The 20,147-nt window shown below is 35.9% G+C and overlaps 1 protein-coding gene across 3 annotated transcripts in view; it reads right to left on the minus strand.

Moving 5' to 3' along the window:
* The window catches only part of Sulf1 (Extracellular sulfatase Sulf1), a 242,783-nt gene that overhangs the window by 191,789 nt on the left and 30,847 nt on the right, over positions 1-20,147 (minus strand). For all 3 annotated transcript variants that reach the window (XM_090386513.1, XM_090386512.1, XM_090386511.1), the window contains exons 3-4: positions 10,775-11,014; positions 3,103-3,424 (exon numbers count right to left, since the gene is read on the minus strand). In XM_090386513.1, coding sequence (XP_090242639.1) covers positions 3,103-3,424; positions 10,775-11,014 — 562 coding nt within the window. The remainder of the gene's footprint in view (positions 1-3,102; positions 3,425-10,774; positions 11,015-20,147) is intronic.

Raw genomic sequence — 20,147 nt, forward strand, 5'->3', positions numbered from 1 at the left:
AGTTCCTTTGTGACTACATCATAGTATCCAATCAAACTAGTCAGACAAGACTTCGCCTTAACACACCCATGCTGTATCCGTGCTATAACTGAAGTCTTCTTGTGTTTATCTTCAACAATTTCTCCTCCACTTTACTCTTAGTTATTACAAGATTATCTTGATTACTACCAAAGTTGAATACACCTCTGGCATTCCCCTCCTCAAATAACTCCTCATGTGTGAATGTCGATGCAAAATATTCATTTAGTTTGTTAGCTACCTGAGCAGGATCATCAACAGTTGAACCATCGATATCAAGCGGACCAACCTGATTCATCCCCTTCCTTCTAGAGTTTACATAAGTAAAGAACTCTTTGCTGTTTTCCTTTGCATCCTTTGCCGAAGATTTCTCATAATCTGCCTTCGCCCCCCTAACCTCCTTTGTGACTTGATTACAGACTAGCTTATATATATCATAGGCTTCTGTGTCGCCTGATAATTTATATGCATCCCATGCATTTTTCTTCTCTGCCACGAGTCTCATTAGTTCATTTGGCAACCATAGGCCTATACTTTGAACAATTTTCTTAATAGGTATGAAATGTTTAGTAGCTTCCAAGATTAATTCTTTGAATGCTTCCCATTTTGAATTTGCTGTTGGTAACATCATCAGTTGGTTCCACTGTATAGAATTTAAATACTGTCTCAGACTACCGTAGTCACCTTTACAAAAGCAAAAACCTTTCCCTTTACCCTTGATGGTAGTTACCTCTTTGAGTAAATCCCACTTCAGCACACTGTGATCACTGCCACCTAGTGGTTCCTTTATCTGTAGATTCTTGATGCATGAAGAATCACTACTAATAATCAGATCAAGAGTATTACTCCCTCTAGTTGCCTCCCAAACATGCTGCTGTAGAAAACAATCATCCAATAAATCCACAAACAAAAGCCTTGCTTCTAGATCCTGTTGTAGCAGTGTACTATCATTAGTGTCCTCCTAGTGTCAGTGACCAACCTACAAATTCCAGTCAATATCTGGGAAATTAAAATCCTCCATTATAAGACACTCTAATTTACTGTCCCACTCTATTTCTCTGCACAATTGCTCATTATACTCATCAGATTCAATAGGCCTAAAACACACACACACCTTTCATTTTTCCTTTCCCAGTGCTTATGTCAAACCAAACAGAATCAACATTGCATTGTCCACCCACATCAATTGGATGCACTTCCTTAGATTTTATGTATTTCTTAACTAACAGCATAACCCCTCCTCCCTTCCTGTTCTGCCCTGTCTATCCTTTCTGTACACATGTTGATTATGTTGATCAATAGACACTAGATAACTTATAAAGTAAATAGCATATGTTAATACCAAAAATTTTGGGTTAGTTGAAATTTTATGAGTATTTTATATACTAATGAATATCGATAATTTAAAATATCTCAACATCCAGCATTGCCACTGTACTGTGGATGTCAATTACCAGGATATCAATAATTTAAAATATCTCAACATCCAGCATTGCCACTGTACTGTGGATGTCAATTATCAGGACTTTGGTCATACTTTTTATATAAAATGTGGCAAAACCATGGGAAGCCTGCCTCCACTTTGTATTCACACTACCTTGCTTACTGTAGTGATAGTGTGTGTATAAATGTTGTCCCCCCCTCCCAATAAAATTAAATTCATACAAAGTACAGTAAGCACTGGTTATAGTGATTACTGGTTATTAGAATCAGACACTTTACAGAATCAAATTTCAAAGAACCAATTCAAATCAATAAAATTTATTACGCTTGCATTGCTGATTAGAATCGTATCTTTGGTTATAATAATCAATTGTGAACGCCTCTGTGATATTGCATTAGCAACTGTTTCAAAAATGCATTGGCAACCTGCATTAACAACTGTTTCAAAAATGCATTGGCAACCTGCATTAACAACTGTTTCAAAAAATGTGGATTAATTATTCATGGTCAACTAAGTCACGATACTGATCGTGTTGAAAAGGCTGAAGACATGGGTGAAGAGGAGTTTAATGATTATGTGGACATAGATGGTGATCTACAAGCTACAGCTTTTTAACAGATGAAGAAATTGCCCAGTCTGTTACTGATAATTTTGCCAAGGAGGAGGAGGAGGAGGAAAATGAAGATGAATCCATACGAATTCCAGTTACAAAACTGCAAATTCATGAAGCTATAGCCATCCTGAGGAGAGCATTGGAACAAACTCGTGCAAGTGATCATGAATATAGACTGTTATACAATATTAAAAACTCTATAAATAGACTTTGTAGTGATAATTTAAAGCAATCTAAAATAAGTGAATATTTTAAATTATAATCATATTATAAAGTGTTGTTTAATATTTCACTTTGCTATGTACTTAAGTATAAATTTATTTTTATTTTGCTAACCTATGGATAATATTCTTCTGATTTCACGTATCATTGAATTGGTAATTAAGTGTAAATTTGTGCTTTATACCTTTATTTTTATAGCCTGTGGATAATATTTGTCGATTTTTGCTTGTTAGAATCACCTTTTATTAGAATCAAAATTCAATTTGCAAATGTCATTACTATAACCGGTTACTGTACTTCTGGACTTGGAAAGATACAATTCTACTATAAATGTTGTTTGTTTGTTTGTTATTTTGGATTTTAGGAGCATTAGCAACTAAGGCCATATTGCTCCGGGATATGTGGTGATCATTCTCTGACCTTTCCACATCCTCCGTATTTGGTGGTGACGGGCTCGAACTCCGGTCTAATCAAGAAGCGTGTGCTACGCACTGCTGCTCCTTCCCACCTGGCTACGGAGGCGCCTCTACTATAAATGTTAAGGGTTTAAGTTAATTTTTCCAATTTTCCAAAAATCTAAAAGTAGCAACACAAGCACATGCACGCACGTACGCACTCATCACTTTAAACTACAAACATTCAAAATTTCTTAATGTAAAAGAAAACAAAAGTGAGAATTCACCTTTCCTAATGAACGTTATTATAAAAATGATAATAACGATATTTTAATATCCTAAACAAAATTTTTAAAAAGAATTCTCTGCACTTCAACTGCAAAATGTTGTTGCCATTTGCTGTTACTTACCTGTGTGTTGTAACATTATGAAAAAGATTTTGATACTGAGGCGCAGCATCTTCTGGTCCATGTGGTGAAGGAAAAGAGAGCACCATTAAAACGGGCTTATTGACAAAGTACTGCTTCGACTGCCTTAAGAAGGTGATACTATCATTAGCAATTAAATCAGGGTAGTAATCCAGGAAGTAATCACTTCCATGTTTGATTTTGTTCCCATTCACATTGACTGTGTAATTATAAAAGCGAGAATTACGTACCAAGCCAGCCCATTCGCGCCATCCAGGAGGTATATAGGAACCATTGTATTCATTCAAGTATTTTCCAAAATAAGCTACAAAAGAGGAAATAAAAAAAAAAAAAAATTTATCAATCAGATCAAGAAAATCAATGATATATATTAAACTCAAAAAAATTTTAAAAAATCAGTTAATTAATCTTATAAAATTGAAATGATCAAAAACATTTTCATTATTTCATGCAATCCCATGAAAATATCTCTGGATAACGCTACCAGTGGAAAAAAATACACATCGCATTGCTCTAAATGGTTGCAGTAAGATGGCAGACATGTCATGCAGCAGAGGGGACACTGTGTTAGTAGCACAGAAATTAATGATTAAACCTAGTTGTGTCTCCAAATGCACAGTAAGTGAAGTACATTTTTCTATGGCAGATACAAATGATATTTTGCATGCTTTTTATTTTTATTATTAGTATTAATAGCCGTAAATAACCAAAGAAAGCAAGCAAGCTTATGTCAGCCAAAAAAAAAAATAGCCAGCACTTCTGATTACACCTATCCAATCCTTCTGACAGTTCTTTGAATTTATTCAAACTACACAAATTCAAACTATACAACACCGCATGGGAATTTATTCTAACAATCAACGACCCACTTGCTGAAGACAAATTTCCACGTCTAAACCTAAAACCATCCTTCCTCAGTTTGAATTTATATCTCCCCTACATGCATAGTCTGAGAAAAAGGAAATATTCCATTAGCATTGAGCTTACTCAATCCATTCAAAGCCTTAAATACCTTAATCACATCTCACAGGTGCCTAGTCACCAAGCAGTGCGTGTGCAGAACTAAAGCCTTTCAGTTCTGCACACTGCAGAAGTAAATACTGATATAAGAATCCTTTTGTTCCTCTCACCAATCATATTGCTCTTCTCTGCACACATTCTAACATATCCATGTCCTACCTAAAGCGAGACCTCAATATCATTAATAAAACAGAAATGAACAATGAATCTAGCACTGAACCCTTTGCTAATAAAATTAGTCCAAGAAGAGCAGCTCCCATTGATAACAACTGTCTTCTCCTACTCAACCACCCCCTTTATCAATAATACCTTGCCCTTAATGCTACACTGCTCCAGTATGCATAGCAGTATTTATGTCCCACAGTAACTTCTCTGAAATCTAAGTATATGATGTCAAAATTATTTTTTACATCCAGTTCCTTCGTTACTGTGTCATAGTATTCGATCACATTGGTCAGATAAGATTGTCCCTTAACAAATCCATACTGTGACTGCAGTAAAACTGTCTTTAATCATTGATTCCATTATTTACCCTGGAATAGAAGTCAAGCTGACAGGTCTGTAATTACTCACTCTTTAATCTCCCTTTATGAACTGGGGATCGATTCACATATCTCCAAAGATGCTCTCATAATCATGGCTAAAGATTTGCTTTCCTCTTTTGCTGCCTTTCTTAATATAGCTGGATAGATCTCATTCACCAAGCAACTATTTTTCCTCCACACTTCTCTCAGTTATCACAAATCATTTGGTTCCCTGTTGATACACTTCCAGCATCCCTCTCCCTAAAGAATTCCTTGTGTGATCATCAACAGTAAAACCATTCATATCTAGTGATTCATCCCCTTCCTTCTAGCAGCAAAGACTTCTTTACATAAGTAAAGTAGTCTTTGTTGCTTTTCTTTTCATCCTTTGCTAGAGATTTCTTCTAATCTGCCTTAGCTTGCCTAACCTTCTTTGTGACTTGATTGAAGAATAGTTTATATTAGGCTTCTGTATCACCTGAAATTTATATATATCCCATGGATTTTTCTTCTCTCGTCACAAGTCTCATTAGTTCGTCTGACATCCATTTATCTAAACCTTGAACAGTATAAAAAATCTAGTAGCTTCTACAATTGCATCCCGAAATGCTTCCCATTTAGAATTTGCTGTTGGTAAATTCCTCAGTTTGGTTGCATAGATTTCAAAACTGTCTGAGAGCACTCTAGGCACATTTACAAAAGCAAAAATCCAATTTCTTTGCCCTTAACAGTATTTACATCTATAAGTAAATCCCACATCAATACACTGTGATCCCTGACAAAAACCATCCAAAAATTAAGAAACATATTATATATATAAATTCAATACTATTAATTACTTGTGTGTTCAGGTTTATTTCAAATTTAGTCACTTCATAGAGTGAAACTTGAAACTATGTACTTGCTTCCCACAGTGTAGCGATCATCTTCAGAGAATATCAGATTGTGTTACTATGTGAAAACAATAACAGATCTTTCAAAAACAACTAGGATTAGACAACAAATGTTTATTGTACTAAAAGGAGAAGGAAAACAATAATTGGAAACTAAACAAACACAGCATTGACACTTGTCCAGTACCATAACCACTCATCAAACAAAAACTAAATAGTTGCAAAGTGGAAAGTCACCTGATGGGTTCTTGCATACAATTAAAACTAAAAAAAAAAAAAAAAAAAAAACAGAAACTATTGCAGTAACAGCTTGAATATATTTAGGAAGTCAGAAAATTTTCAGATTTTTATCACTGTTGGGGGATCTGCCACAACTACCAGGTGAATATTACTTGAAATGCCTGGATATGTGTATATTCTGATACCAAGATTAAATTGAACATAAGCCACATATGCAAAGTGAGTACTTTATTATCTCAATGCTGAGTAAAGATATCTGTACACAGATATTTTTATATACTGATATGTTTGTATAAAGATATTTGTCATAATAGGTTGAGACTTTGTGTGCAGCTGGTGAAATTATGAGCTCTTGAAGCGAATAAGATTTTGGAAAATTAGCATTTTTTAGTTAATTAACATGCTAAATTAAATTATGTTTAATAAATAGTTTCGATTGTCAATCACACAAAATATTAGCTTATTTTTGAACTCAAAAGGATTTAATAAGTTACAACTTAATATTCATAGAGCCTTTGTTATTGGTTAATTTTGGTGTGAACATCCTATCTCATAACCAGTAAACTGCACTGTAGTACATCAGAGTAGCCAATTAAAGTGTTTTAAATTGCAGTAAATATAAGTTTGAAGGTCCTAATCATATACATCCAATTTCTGTATTTAGCTAAGTATTTACGAAGTCAACAACGTTATTTAGAAATTGTACTGCCATTGCATAACCAATAGTGTAGTATTATTATACTTTTATCTCTTAATTCATGTAATATATTTAAATTAAATTTAGAAAAAATCACTCCTCAAACAACAGCAGCAAAGCAAAAACTCAAGATAGAAACCTGCTGCCTTTTTGCGGAGTTATCTGTAGTGGAACATGATATGGCCAAAGATGATATTTTTGTGTGCTTGCATTGCAGAAAGTGTGGGGAGGCATCAACCCCTCATAAGCCCATCACAGTGCCCCAGCACTGTGATGGGCTTATGAGGGGTTGATGCCTCTTAAGGAATTAAATGAGGAACCAGCAAGCACTCTGTTGCCACTCAGCACAATGCTGGAGGCTACACTTTTGCATCATGTAACACAACGTCCTCCACGGCAGAAAGTGTTTGTCCTACAGGAAATAGCTGTCAGTAGCTACTTTTGCGACTCTAGTGTTGAGAAAGTGGGAAATATATTTTATAAATAGGATAGGTGAAGATGAAGAAAAATAGCTATCATCTTTTAAGGGCACAAGTGATATTGTTGTATGTGTTGGTATTAAAAGTAGGCGATCTCAGATTAACTTAACAAGTACAGGACAACTTTGAGAAAAAGCCACAATTACATTTGTGTCTCCAATTCTATCCAGGAGGGGGGGGGTCATGATGATAGCCTTATTAATCGAGCCAGCCCTCGAAAGTGTGCAAGGCCCATGGTTTAGGATTTTTCTCAGCATGGGCTGTGCTTTTTAACAGGAGAGATGGGTTTCCATGATGGGATACACCTAAATAGAAAGGGGTGCAAGAATATTTGCTGATGCTATCCAGGCAATGTTAAGTGAGTCAGAAAACAGCTAGCTTAGGAGTTAGGGAGATACTTATTAGCATTAGCATAGGCACATGATGCAAGAAAGCAAGCTTATATAACATCAGCCAAAAAAAAAAAAAAACAAATCTTCTAATTTCACCCATCCACTCACTCCAAATGTTTGTCTAGTTTTGCCTTGAATCTATTTAAGCTATCAACTAATAATTTAACATTAACTAATAGTTTAATATTATACTAATAGTTTAACAGCAGCCGCAATCAGAGGAGAAAATAATTCTTGCACAGCTTCTATTGGGACATGCAATGACATGGAAAGCAAGGTGTCTGGGATTACAGGCTTGCTGGGGAACTGCATGAAAAGAGAACATACATGGGCTGTGTTAGACTAAGAGTGAAAACAGGTGAATAAATACTAGCATACACTAATGACAGAATATAGTTAAGAAATTTGATGAATCTGAAGCACTGGTTAAGTAATCAAAACAGACATTGTAGGAGCCTCCAGAAGACATGGTGCCACTCAAGCATAGGGGATGCAGAATTGAATATGGTGGGTACAATGTGTATACAAAGGACAGATAGGAAAGGAAGGGAGTGAGGAGTTATGCTCTTGAAGAAACACACATCTAAGGCAGTACAAACAGTTGATGTGGGAGGCCAGTGAAAAGTGCAGTCAATTTGGTGTGACATAAGCATTGGGAACATAAAATATAAGCCATAACTATACAGATAAAGAGTGAGACAGTAAATCAGAATATCATATAATGGGGGATTTAAACTTTCCAGATATTGGCTGGGATTTGTAGGTTGGTTAATTACACAGTAGCAAGATTTTTGTGGATTTACTGGATGACTGTTTTCTATACTGTTTTCATAAGCCTGTGGCTTCCTTGGATTATATGGAAAATACTATTACTATTATTATACCAGCATGTTACAGAAGCAATGAGAGAAAGCAATAATACTCTTAATCTGTTTATCAGCAATAACTCTTTGTACATTTTAGGAATTTCCAGATAACGAAACCATGAGGTGGCAGTGATCACAGTGCACTGATGTGGTATCTACTTAAAGATATAACTAATCAAAGGTAAAATTGACAGATTTTACTTTCCTAAAGGTGACTGCAATCTCAGACAGTTTTTAAATTCTATTCAGTGGGTACAACTGATGATGTTACCAAATGGAAACTTATACTATCTAAGAGATACTGTTCGAGGCTTAGACCTAAATTATCGTGGGATACAAAAACTTACAGTAGGTACAAACTAATCTGCAATCAAGTCACAAGGGGGTTAGGGAAACTCAGGCAGATTACGAGAAGTCTCTCACAACCATCAGACTTCTTTAGTTATTTTAACACTAGAAGGAAAGGGATTTTACATTGGCACATGCAAGGTAGTGCATATGGGAAATAGCAATCCCAGGATAACACACCAACTATTTGTTACAACACTCAAGGTAGTAGAGAATGAAAAACTACCTAGGAGAAGTTTTTCAGCCCTACATGAAAGTTCTTTGTACAATAATACTGTATTACAATTATTGAATAGACATGGGCAACTGCACTGTAAAATCTATAGAACTGCAACATATTTACAATGCCCATTTCAAATTACTTGTTGCGCAGATGCAGAAATGATCAGTAACAGCAAGCAAAGTGGCTAAGAAGTTTGCAGTTGAGAAATCAAATGTATACCACTGGTTGCCTATGAAAGATAAACTATTATTACAGTTTAACTTGTCATGTTTAGGCCCTCTTGCAGAGGGCTTAATTATGACAGGCATACAGAAGTTGATGAATGCATGCTTTCTTTTGTGCAAGAAAAAGAGTTGGTGGTATGCACATCAGTTGAAAATAATTCAGTTCAAGGCATTATAAATTGCCAATCATTTGAGTTTATCCTAAAACAATTTTATTGACTAATCAGATGGTGAAGTAACCTTTCACTTCACTTAAGAATAACATTAGCACAAATTTTGCCAGGCAGATTTCTCATAAAAATTTCTCGTTGGTAGTAAAAAATTCATTTACTACCAACAGCATGTTATTGGTATGTAAATAAGCACACTAGGTAAGTGCTTAAAAACAATTTTTTCATTTCAAGATCATATAATTTTGTGGACTGCTTATATCTGAGTAAATATGGTATATATCAAAACTATATTTAACATAAAAAATATGCGATTTCTTTATTTTAATGAAAAGAATGATACTGCTATGCAGTGTTAATGAAACTAAAAAAACTGGAGAGAAAACAGATGTGACTAATTGTAAATTGTCACCAGTTGCTAAATAAAAGACAAGTGATGGGAAGAAGAACTATGTGTATCCAAAACCTATAAAAAATTTTACAGCAGAACACAAAACACTGTGGTACTCATTGATGAGGAAGCTTCTCAATTGTATAAATAAACTGCCATTTCATTGCATTCCTTGGAACATCATAATCTTTTTAGCATTAGTAGATGCATACGATGCAAGAAAGCAAGCTTATGCAGCATCAGCCAAAAACAAAAAAAAAAAAACAAAAAAAACACCCACTCCCATTTCACCCCTCCGTTCATTCCAAATACCTGTCCAGCTCAGCCTTAAATTTATTTAAGCTATCAACTTCCACACAAAAAAAGATGGAAGTCTGCTGTTCCACCAATCTTATTTGAAAATAACTTTATATTAACTGAATATTAATTTTATATGAAATGTCAACATCACTGGTACTGCTCAAAGCTACTCTAAACAAGATAAAGTAAAGTACTTATGACTTTTAATTATCAATTTTTGCAATTTTATGCAATGTCAATAGCAATTTATTCCATTAGTGTTTATTAAAAAAAAAATGAATCATTGTTGTTTGGAAGGTTTTAAGGTATAGCACTGACCATATTGTGCTGTATATATTATGTCTGAAAATTTCATTTGTTCTGTGGTCAATTTGCCTGTTTGCTGAATTAAAAACCAGAGTTTCTGGAAGAGAAAAAAAAAAAAAAAACAACACAACTCTTGCCTAAGCCTGAATAACTCAGTCACATTGTGAAAGAAGTCCATAAAAATTCCTCATGTCACTAATGGAATTCAAATCCAGGCCTTTTCCACCTGGCAAAAAAAAAACTGGTCAGATAACCTACTGATATCAATGGGACCATACAGAACTAACAAACACCATCACAATGCATAATGTGAATGGAAAAAGAATGGCAGATACACAGACTTATATTTTTAATATAATTTTAGACATTTTATAATTCAGTTAATATTCGCTGTGTTCAAAATTCGGTATTTTTTTATTACTGTATCAGGTTTTTATTAATGTATTTTGCTTTCCAAAAATATGTATTCTGGCTATATTTATAATAATCTTTTAACAAAAACCTTATGGAATTATGACTATATCAATTTTCACTGGAATATATGCATAAATTACTAATGAAAACAAAAAACTCAACCTTACCAGTCCTATACCCAGCATTACTGAGGTAGGTAGCAAATGTTCTTGTTTCATGTTCTTGTTGCCACATTGGAGAACTACAATTGTCATTATTAGTGTATACATTATGATTATGCACATATAAACCTGTCAGCAGTGAACTTCTTGAAGGACAACACATGGGTGTAGTAACATAGGCATTAGGAAAGTGAGCTCCACCTTCACCCAATATACGAAGGGTTTTGGGCATAAATTTCATTGATCCTGAAAATAAAGATATGTTTTTTTAAAATGATGCATTGAATGATAAGTTTAAAAAAAATAGATTTTTTTTTTATCATACACACTAATGCAAAAAAAAGGTGTAAAATGCTGTATTTCTTAGCAAATGCTAAGAAATATGAATAGGCATCCTTTTCAATTTTTTTAAGTTGTAATGATTTAATGTAATGATCACAACATAAAATAGTAATGGTTTTAGGTTGTGTTGACTACAGACCATTGGCAAATAGGAAACATGTATGCCAACAAAAAAATCTGGGCAGTTTTTATGCATCTGCAGAATTACAAACTTTCTTTGAGTGTGTTATGTAATTTGAAATAGGAAATATCTGATAAAACCTTCAGTGTGAAAAATTACTTGAGTTAAAGAATGTTTACTGCTGTGAAAGAATGTTGTTTTATATCAAAAGATACTGACCTTTAATACTGATGACTACTGATCTGATATTGACTTTAATACTTGTCATGAAGCATTTACTTTGTTTCATAAAGTCATAAAGCATTTACTAAGTTTAACTGCTATAATGCAGTTATGACAATTGAATGTGAGGCAAGCACACCCTAATAATATAATAGATTTTATTTGGATGTACTTACTACAGTCAAAAATAATAAAGTTTATAACATGTATTTTCAAATACTCTCTCTCTCTCTCTCTCTCTCTCTCTCTCTCTCTCTCTCTCTCTCACACACACACACACACACACACACACACCCACGTGATTTTTACCTTTAATCTTTAATGCTTACAAACTATGTAATATCTCCATGCAATGTATATTGTGTAATATGCACATTTCTCATGGAAATCTTGTTTTATAGCCAATATAATCTCTAAGTATCCCAACTATTTGAGGTCCATGCAACCATATTTTTTATAAGTGAAATACAAATGGAAGAAAGATTCTTTAATGATGTTTTATAAAACTTATACAGGAAGCTATAAATTAGCAAACAATTTGAACAGTGTGTAACTTTTTATTCATGGCACATAATGAACAATGATTTACTGCAAAACAATATAACCATACATTAAATTTTTCATCCCTACTGATGGAAGTTCATGGGTCTTCCAGCAATCTGGCCACCCTTCTAATAATGATAGATTTCAGTGGTAGTGCATAAAATTACTGTTTTGCTTTTTAAAAAATTCATTCGGCAACAGATGAACAGTACTGCTCTTGAACAAGGTATACAAACCCTCCCAAAGGATTGATAATTGTCAGATGCCATTCAGACATTACTGAGATGGGGCACACTATTCATCACAGTCTTGGTCAAGGTGGACCTTCATTGCCAGAAAACACAGTCAGTTCAGTGCAGCATGATTACACTCGTGGAAGTCAATAGGCAGTAGAGCTAATCATGAAGGAGGATTATCCTAAGAAGCAATGTTCAGACAGTTTTGTGTGAAACAGCTAAATGCTAGTCAGCAGATGATTCAGTCTTAAACTCTTCTACCTCAGATGATGATAAAGAAAAAAAAGATAGAAATTTATGATTAAATATTAATCTGAATAAAAGAAAGAGGATGCTTCTGACAAGTGATGAAGCTACATTTTACTGGTGTGGAAAAAGAACAGACATAATCTAGCATAACTTACTAGAGAGATAGTTGAATATAGAGACCTGCATATTGAAATTTGTAGAATGGGACTTCTATTCTGTTACCTATCCTATGTTGATTGTGCTAAAACTGACAACCATTTTTTTTTTTTTTTTTTTTTTTTTTAACTGATAAACTCAAATGTACATTATATCTAGTATGCTCCAACTTTCCTTGTAATCTAACTGTGGCTGGATACTGACTTATCAAAAATCATGTTTCAATGGAACACTTCCACATCATTGTCAATGGGGATGTAAGAACATTTTTCAATGGCATGCTTCCCAACAAGTAGGTTGGTTGGAATGAACCTATAGATTTCCCTCCATATTCACCTGACATCACATCTGCTTGACTTTCAGTTGAGCAGGCATGATTTTGGGTGGAGGTGCTATATCAAAGATCAGATTTACAACTTGGAGGCCATATCATGAATAATTTTTTTTTTCATATGGAATACCTTTCACATTACATACAAGGGTCAGATCATATCAAGCACATATGAAAAGGCTAAATTTTGGACTTTATTGTGCAGTAAGGTTTTGTTCACTACAATTCATGAATAAATCTCATGCTAATTTACAGTCAACATGTATTATTCATAATAAGTGGCATCTAAATATAAGAAATTTCTATCCTCTTATTTAAAATTAAGTGAACATTTACAGAAGCCTAATTATGATAAATACAGATCAAATACTACCAAATATCAAACCAGCTGCAAACAACATAGATAAAATCAGAAATGGCCAGATAACTTATAATAATCACTTTTTTTTTTGGGATATAAATCAGTTATAATAGGGAAATGAGAAAAGAAAATTTGTTATTTTTTTTACCCGATCTTGTTGAGTACAAGATCAGGTAACACCACAAATCCATCAGCCGTGCCTTTCTGTAAGGTCTCTAGAGTTCGAATTTAAGTTTAAGTTACAGAGAGAGAGAGAGAGAGAGAGAGAGAGAGAGAGAGAGAGAGATTTAGAATGAGTGGACTTTCTCTGAGAGGTACCGAGAAAGTCTATGGATAATTATTCAATCTGTTAAACACTAAATCAGAATATTTTTTCTTTAACAGATATTTATTTAAAGTATACCCAGTATAAAATAAAATAAAATAAAATATTTCCAGAAGCTTTCGGAACTCGTGTCCCTTTCTCAACTGATAAAATTTTTTTAAATACGCTACAAGCAAAGTGTGGCACGTTACTCATTCGTCATTGTTGTAGCACGGACGTGTGCTGCCTTGCGCCAGTGATCATCCATCAATAAAACGGTTGTCTCCAGGATTGGATGTATACGCATGCCTTTCTGGCGATTTAATGCCTTAGGGTTGTTCATTATGTTTAGTGACTCTAGCCATAGGCGGTGGCGAAAGTGTCGCGCGTGGTCCACTATCTCAAAGTCGCGCTTGGGGTCAAGATCGTGGTTGGTAGCCCAAAAATGTTCTGCAAGCGCGGACTGGTCAGTTTCGGCAAGCCGGATTGCTCTGTCGTGTTCCGTGAGGCGATCCTGGAGACGTCTCGATGTCTCACCCACGTAGCAACTGTTACAGGCCCTACAGGTGATACGGTACACTACATTGCTGCGTAAGACAGGTGTGACAGGGGTCTTCACACTGGAGACAAGTGAACGTAGGTTCCTACCTGGTAATTGTACACATTTTATGTTGTAACTTCTCAGGATCTTCGAGATACGTCCTGACACTCCTGGATAGTACGGAATGTAGGCGGATGATATGCCGACTTGCTTCGGAGGTCTTGGGTTGGAAGTAAGTTCTTGTGCCTGTAACAAGCATCTGTTTAGTACATGGGATGGATAACCGCATCTGGTTAAGTCCGCCTTCACACGGGAGATCTCGTTACGTCTAATTGTGTCGGTGCTGGAATGGCTCCAGGCCCTGGAGAACAGGGTGCGGGCAGTGCTATTGAGATGGCTTGGAGCGTGGCCGGACCCGTAGTTGGTGAATTGACCGCACCACATGGGTTTGCGGTATACTGAGGTCTCTAGATGTGGGCCTACGCGATGCACTAGCACGTCCAGAAACGGGAGCGAACCGTCCACCTCTGATTCTACGGTAAACTTGATGAAATTGGATAGAGAGTTGAGGTATTCTAGTAGTACCGTTTGGAGCCATTCCAGCACCGACACAATTAGACGTAACGAGATCTCCCGTGTGAAGGCGGACTTAACCAGATGCGGTTATCCATCCCATGTACTAAACAGATGCTTGTTACAGGCACAAGAACTTACTTCCAACCCAAGACCTCCGAAGCAAGTCGGCATATCATCCGCCTACATTCCGTACTATCCAGGAGTGTCTGGACGTATCTCGAAGATCCTGAGAAGTTACAACATAAAATGTGTACAATTACCAGGTAGGAACCTACGTTCACTTGTCTCCAGTGTGAAGACCCCTGTCACACCTGTCTTACGCAGCAATGTAGTGTACCGTATCACCTGTAGGGCCTGTAACAGTTGCTACGTGGGTGAGACATCGAGACGTCTCCAGGATCGCCTCATGGAACACGACAGAGCAATCCGGCTTGCCGAAACTGACCAGTCCGCGCTTGCAGAACATTTTTGGGCTACCAACCACGATCTTGACCCCAAGCGCGACTTTGAGATAGTGGACCACGCGCGACACTTTCGCCACCGCCTATGGCTAGAGTCACTAAACATAATGAACAACCCTAAGGCATTAAATCGCCAGAAAGGCATGCGTATACATCCAATCCTGGAGACAACCGTTTTATTGATGGATGATCACTGGCGCAAGGCAGCACACGTCCGTGCTACAACAATGACGAATGAGTAACGTGCCACACTTTGCTTGTAGCGTATTTAAAAAAATTTTATCAGTTGAGAAAGGGACACGAGTTCCGAAAGCTTCTGGAAATATTTTATTTTATTTTATTTTATACTGGGTATACTTTAAATAAATATCTGTTAAACTATGGACCCCAGTACTCCAGGCCCATTTGTCACTAATATTTTTTCTTGTTTATCATTTTGCTTTTAGAGTTAGCGTGGTATTTAGTCATCATTTGTGGCCATCTAGTGAACATTTACAGTTCACTAGATGTGTGCCGAGCTCACATAGCAGAAGTTAGGTGAAACTTCTTGAGAATCTTTTGAAACATTTATTATTTCAATGTTACAGTGGTTTAATATTTTACAATTGTTTTACAAGTTTATTACAAAGTTTTTACAGATCTCTCCTTTGTACTCAATGGAGGTGGTTTCGGTGGTTGCACTGCACACATTTGTGCTCTATATGCCTTCAACATTCACTATTAGTCTTCGGCATGTTGAATTATAAATTTTTTTCCATCAAAATTTTTTATGAAATACAGTAGAGAATGACGAAAGAAATATTTTGATTTTTAAATTTTTAAAATTGTACAGCTTGAAGTTGAGTAAAAAAAAAAAAAAAAAAAAGATAAACTGCAGCCATTATCAACCCACTGCAGGCTGGAAGCCTCCTCAACAATTCATGTTGAGGAAAATGGGCCATAATCTGCCATGCTGGTCCAGTGCAGGTTGGCAAATCGACCGTATTTAGCAGTCAGGAGCTTGAACCCCAATCTACTCAAGGAGCATGTGCTACTGCAATCCTGCTCCTGAACACTCAGCTACAGAGGCCTCTGAAGCTGAGTATAGCAATTTAAATCATAAACACAACATGTGTGCAAGTTACACCATGGCCATGCTGTATGGGTACTGAATGCATCATGCATCACCGCTATGCATGGCACTGCATTGCTCATGCCTGGTATGGAGTGGTACAATGATGGGGCAATGAATCATTTCATGTCGCATTTTCGTGGCAATTTTTGTCAATCCACAGACACAAGTTACTCCCATATGAAAACTGCCCGGAGCACACCTAAAGAAGTTTCACTTCAAAAATGCCTAAGCTCAATTTGCAAAGTTACATAAGTAACTCTCTGAAGGTGATTTTAACCCTCCTAAAGTTTTCTGATATTGCTGAATTCACAGTTGCTAATTTGTGGCTGCCAATCCATCCCTCAGAGTTTATAATATCTGAAAGTAAAGCATGGTTACAAAAAAGAATGGAATGCTTGGTTTTATAAAATAAATTTTTTATAACCCTGGGCTGACTGACAACCCTCGGGAATCTACTGATAAATTAAATTCAAAATGGGAAAAATTAAGTTTAATTTATAGATTTATTGCACTTATATACTTTTTGATAACAGAAGAAATTAAAATGAAACTAGTGAAAAATCATGTTATTTATGATTGTTATTCAATAGCAATAATTTTAAAAACATAGTGAAAAACTATTTACAATATTTCCTTATAAAATATAGTCTTTCCACTTAGCAAAAGAACATATAAATTGTTTTGAGTACCAACTCTTGAATAAGCTATCGAAAAAAAAAAAAAAAAACCCATGAGTTTTTAAATTTTTAAAATCGTACTGCTTGAAGCTGAGATGTAACGATTTAAAACATAAACACAACATGTGTGGGAGTTACACTGTGGCAGTGCTGTATGGGTAGTGTATGTGTCATGCTTCACTGCTACGTATGGCACCGCATTGCTCGTGCCTGGTACAGAGTAGTACAATGGTGAGGTGATGAATCATTTTGTGTCACATTTTCGTGGCAATTTTTGTCAATTCATGGACACAAGTTACTCCCATGTGAACAAGTTACTCCCATGTGAAAACTGCCCAGGGCAATGCATACATAAATTGTTGGCAACTTTAACAACTGTGAGCTAAATCATGATTTGTATTTTATGTAAGGCACAGCCTCTACGTCGCCCTCACTTCAAATACCGGTGTTCTTGTGTGAATACTGGACCCTGAAATGGGCCACAAATAAGCATCGCCGACCCCCTCAACAGAGAACAACTGACATGGCTGAGCAGCTAAATGTACCCAGGCTCCCAAGGTTAATTGGCGTTTAATGACTACAGTAAAAATGTACACAGGAGTGCTAAACGCCCCAAACATCTGGGATTTCTGACTGTGGCACAATTCTCCGCCATCCGCAATCCTCAAATACAACCAGTTGAAACTTTGTAGTCGGTTCCTACCTGCCCAGGCACTCCCCAAAATTCAGGCACTGCTCTGTCTTGGAGTCGACCTTCAGAAATTGGCTACCGACTACAAATACTGTCACATGCTCTTCGAGTGAATTACATCAATGGAACTGGGATAATTTCCGCCATGACGTTCAGTCCTCATATTTTCATTATTATAATTTCAATTTTACATGTTTCATTTTGTGTAACTCATAATTTCCCATGTAACGGTATTTTTTTTTTGCCAATTAATCTCATTTATAATGTAAAACTCCTGGCCATGTCACTGTGATGAGTAATTGTCTCTAGCACATATTCTGTACTTATCAGCAATAAAGAATTTTATTTTATTATTATTCTAAATGCCACTTCAGCTCTGCTAAATCTCAATCATGATAATTATTCTCATCATCATTGTCCAAGTTATATGGGTGTACAGGTAATTATGGTACTGCAAATCAGTTCGTTTGGACCATCAGTCATCCTCTAAATATTTTATTCCATACTATCCTATCTCCACTTAGATCTTTGGTGGACCTAGCCAGGTAAGTCCTCTTTCTTTTAATGCTTGTATGCTTTCGTGACAATATCAATTCACTTTCTTTTGGTTTTCTCTGTATCTGGTTTTATTCATTTATTCTGTTCATTTCTATTCTATTCATTTTTATTCATTTATTTATCTAATTTTTTATTCAAATATCTATTTAGCTATTTGAAGATATTTGAACATATTTTTAGTTCAACTATCTATTTCTGAATAAAAAATGCTATTCCTTCAAATATCTAAAAATTTAGCAAGTTCCATTTTTGCCAGCCTTTCAACATTAATTATTTTACCATAAATTGTTTCAGGTAAGATCCAGTAAATTACTAAAACACTTTAGCATTAGCATTAGCATTAGTAGAGGCATATGATGCAAGAAAGCAAGTTTATGCAGCTATTTGAATTTATGCCCTCTCAGGTGATTATTCTGAGCAAGAGGAAGAATCTCATCAGCATTGAGCATACTCAAACCGTTCAAGGCTTTATACACCTCTATCAGATCACCTCGCCGGTTCCTAGTCTCCAGACACTGTAATTTGCAAAACTTAAGCCTTTCTTCGTAAGAGCAACCCTTTGTTCCATTCACTAATCTTGTTGCCCTTCTCTGTACTCGTTCCAGCAGCTCTACATCCTTCTTGAAATTAGGTCTCCAGACCTGTATACAGGTCTGGAGACAGTACTCAGTACTCAACACAGTACTCCAGGTGTGGCCTGACCATTGCCTTATACATGGCAATAATAATCACCTCCTTACCCCTGCTAGAAAAATTCCTGTACATCATTGACAAGACATCATGAGCTGCTCTTGCAGCCCGTCTGCACTGCTCAGAGAACTTCATATCTGCCTGCACAATTACCCCCAGGTCCTTTTCATTCTCTACCACTGTCAGTGTAGTACCACAGAGTTGATACGTTGCTCTGGGTTTCTGTTTCCCATATGTAGTACTTTACATTTGTCAATGTTAAACTTCATTTTCCACCTCTCAGCCCATCTGCTCAACCTTTCCAGATCCTGTTGCAGCAGCATAGCATCAGTAGTGTCCAATCATGCCTTTAAAGTGTAAACATCATACCAACAAACCCTGCTATGGGTAAAACTCTTTTCCAACTAAGTCACAGCAGCATACAATCACAATAGTTATTCAAAAAAGTTACCAGTTACACTTTAGCTACACTTACCTTTGATTGGATATTTGTTACCCATATATTTTTTCTTATTTCTTCAGATATAATAGTCTTTTGCTATTGCTTCTATGTGTTATTCCATTTATTTTTTTTAAAACTCTGACTTCTGAAGATTCTAATTTTCAATTAGTCTCTGTATTTCTTACCCAACTCTCAGCTCCATAAGTTAAAACAGACTTAAAACTATGTTATAAATGATAAATTTTGTTTTGGGGCTAATTTCTCTTTGTTTCGAATGAATTGGTTTAGCTGGCTTCCTGCTTTACTTATTGAACTGTTTATTTCCATGTTTAATCTTCCATCTTCAATAAACCCTACATACATAAAATTATTTCCTCGTTACAAAAGGCACCTCCATAGCCAGGTGGGCAGAAGTAGCAGTCCGTAGCACACACTTCTTGATTAGACCGGGGTTCGAGGAAAAAATGTTCATGTGGCATTATGATTTTAGTAGTATTGGTATTAGCAAAATGATGCATGAAAACAAGTTTGGAAATAGGCTTATCATTAACAGCAAAATAAAAAAAATAAATAAATAAATGACCCATTCCATTTGCCCACCAAATACAGAAGATGTGGAAAGGTCTGGGAATAAACCACCACATATCCCAGAGCAGTTCCAGTGATTTGGTAGTTGTTGGCGCATCGGCTTCTGTGGCCATATTGCACCTTCCAAGGTTTTTGCAGTACTTTGATCCAAGCCCGAGGCGGGAATCGAACCCGCG

This window comes from Mastigoproctus giganteus, chromosome 12, assembly GCF_048544385.1.
Source record: "Mastigoproctus giganteus isolate SK-2022 chromosome 12, ASM4854438v1, whole genome shotgun sequence".
In the NCBI taxonomy this organism is placed as follows: domain Eukaryota; kingdom Metazoa; phylum Arthropoda; class Arachnida; order Uropygi; family Thelyphonidae; genus Mastigoproctus; species Mastigoproctus giganteus.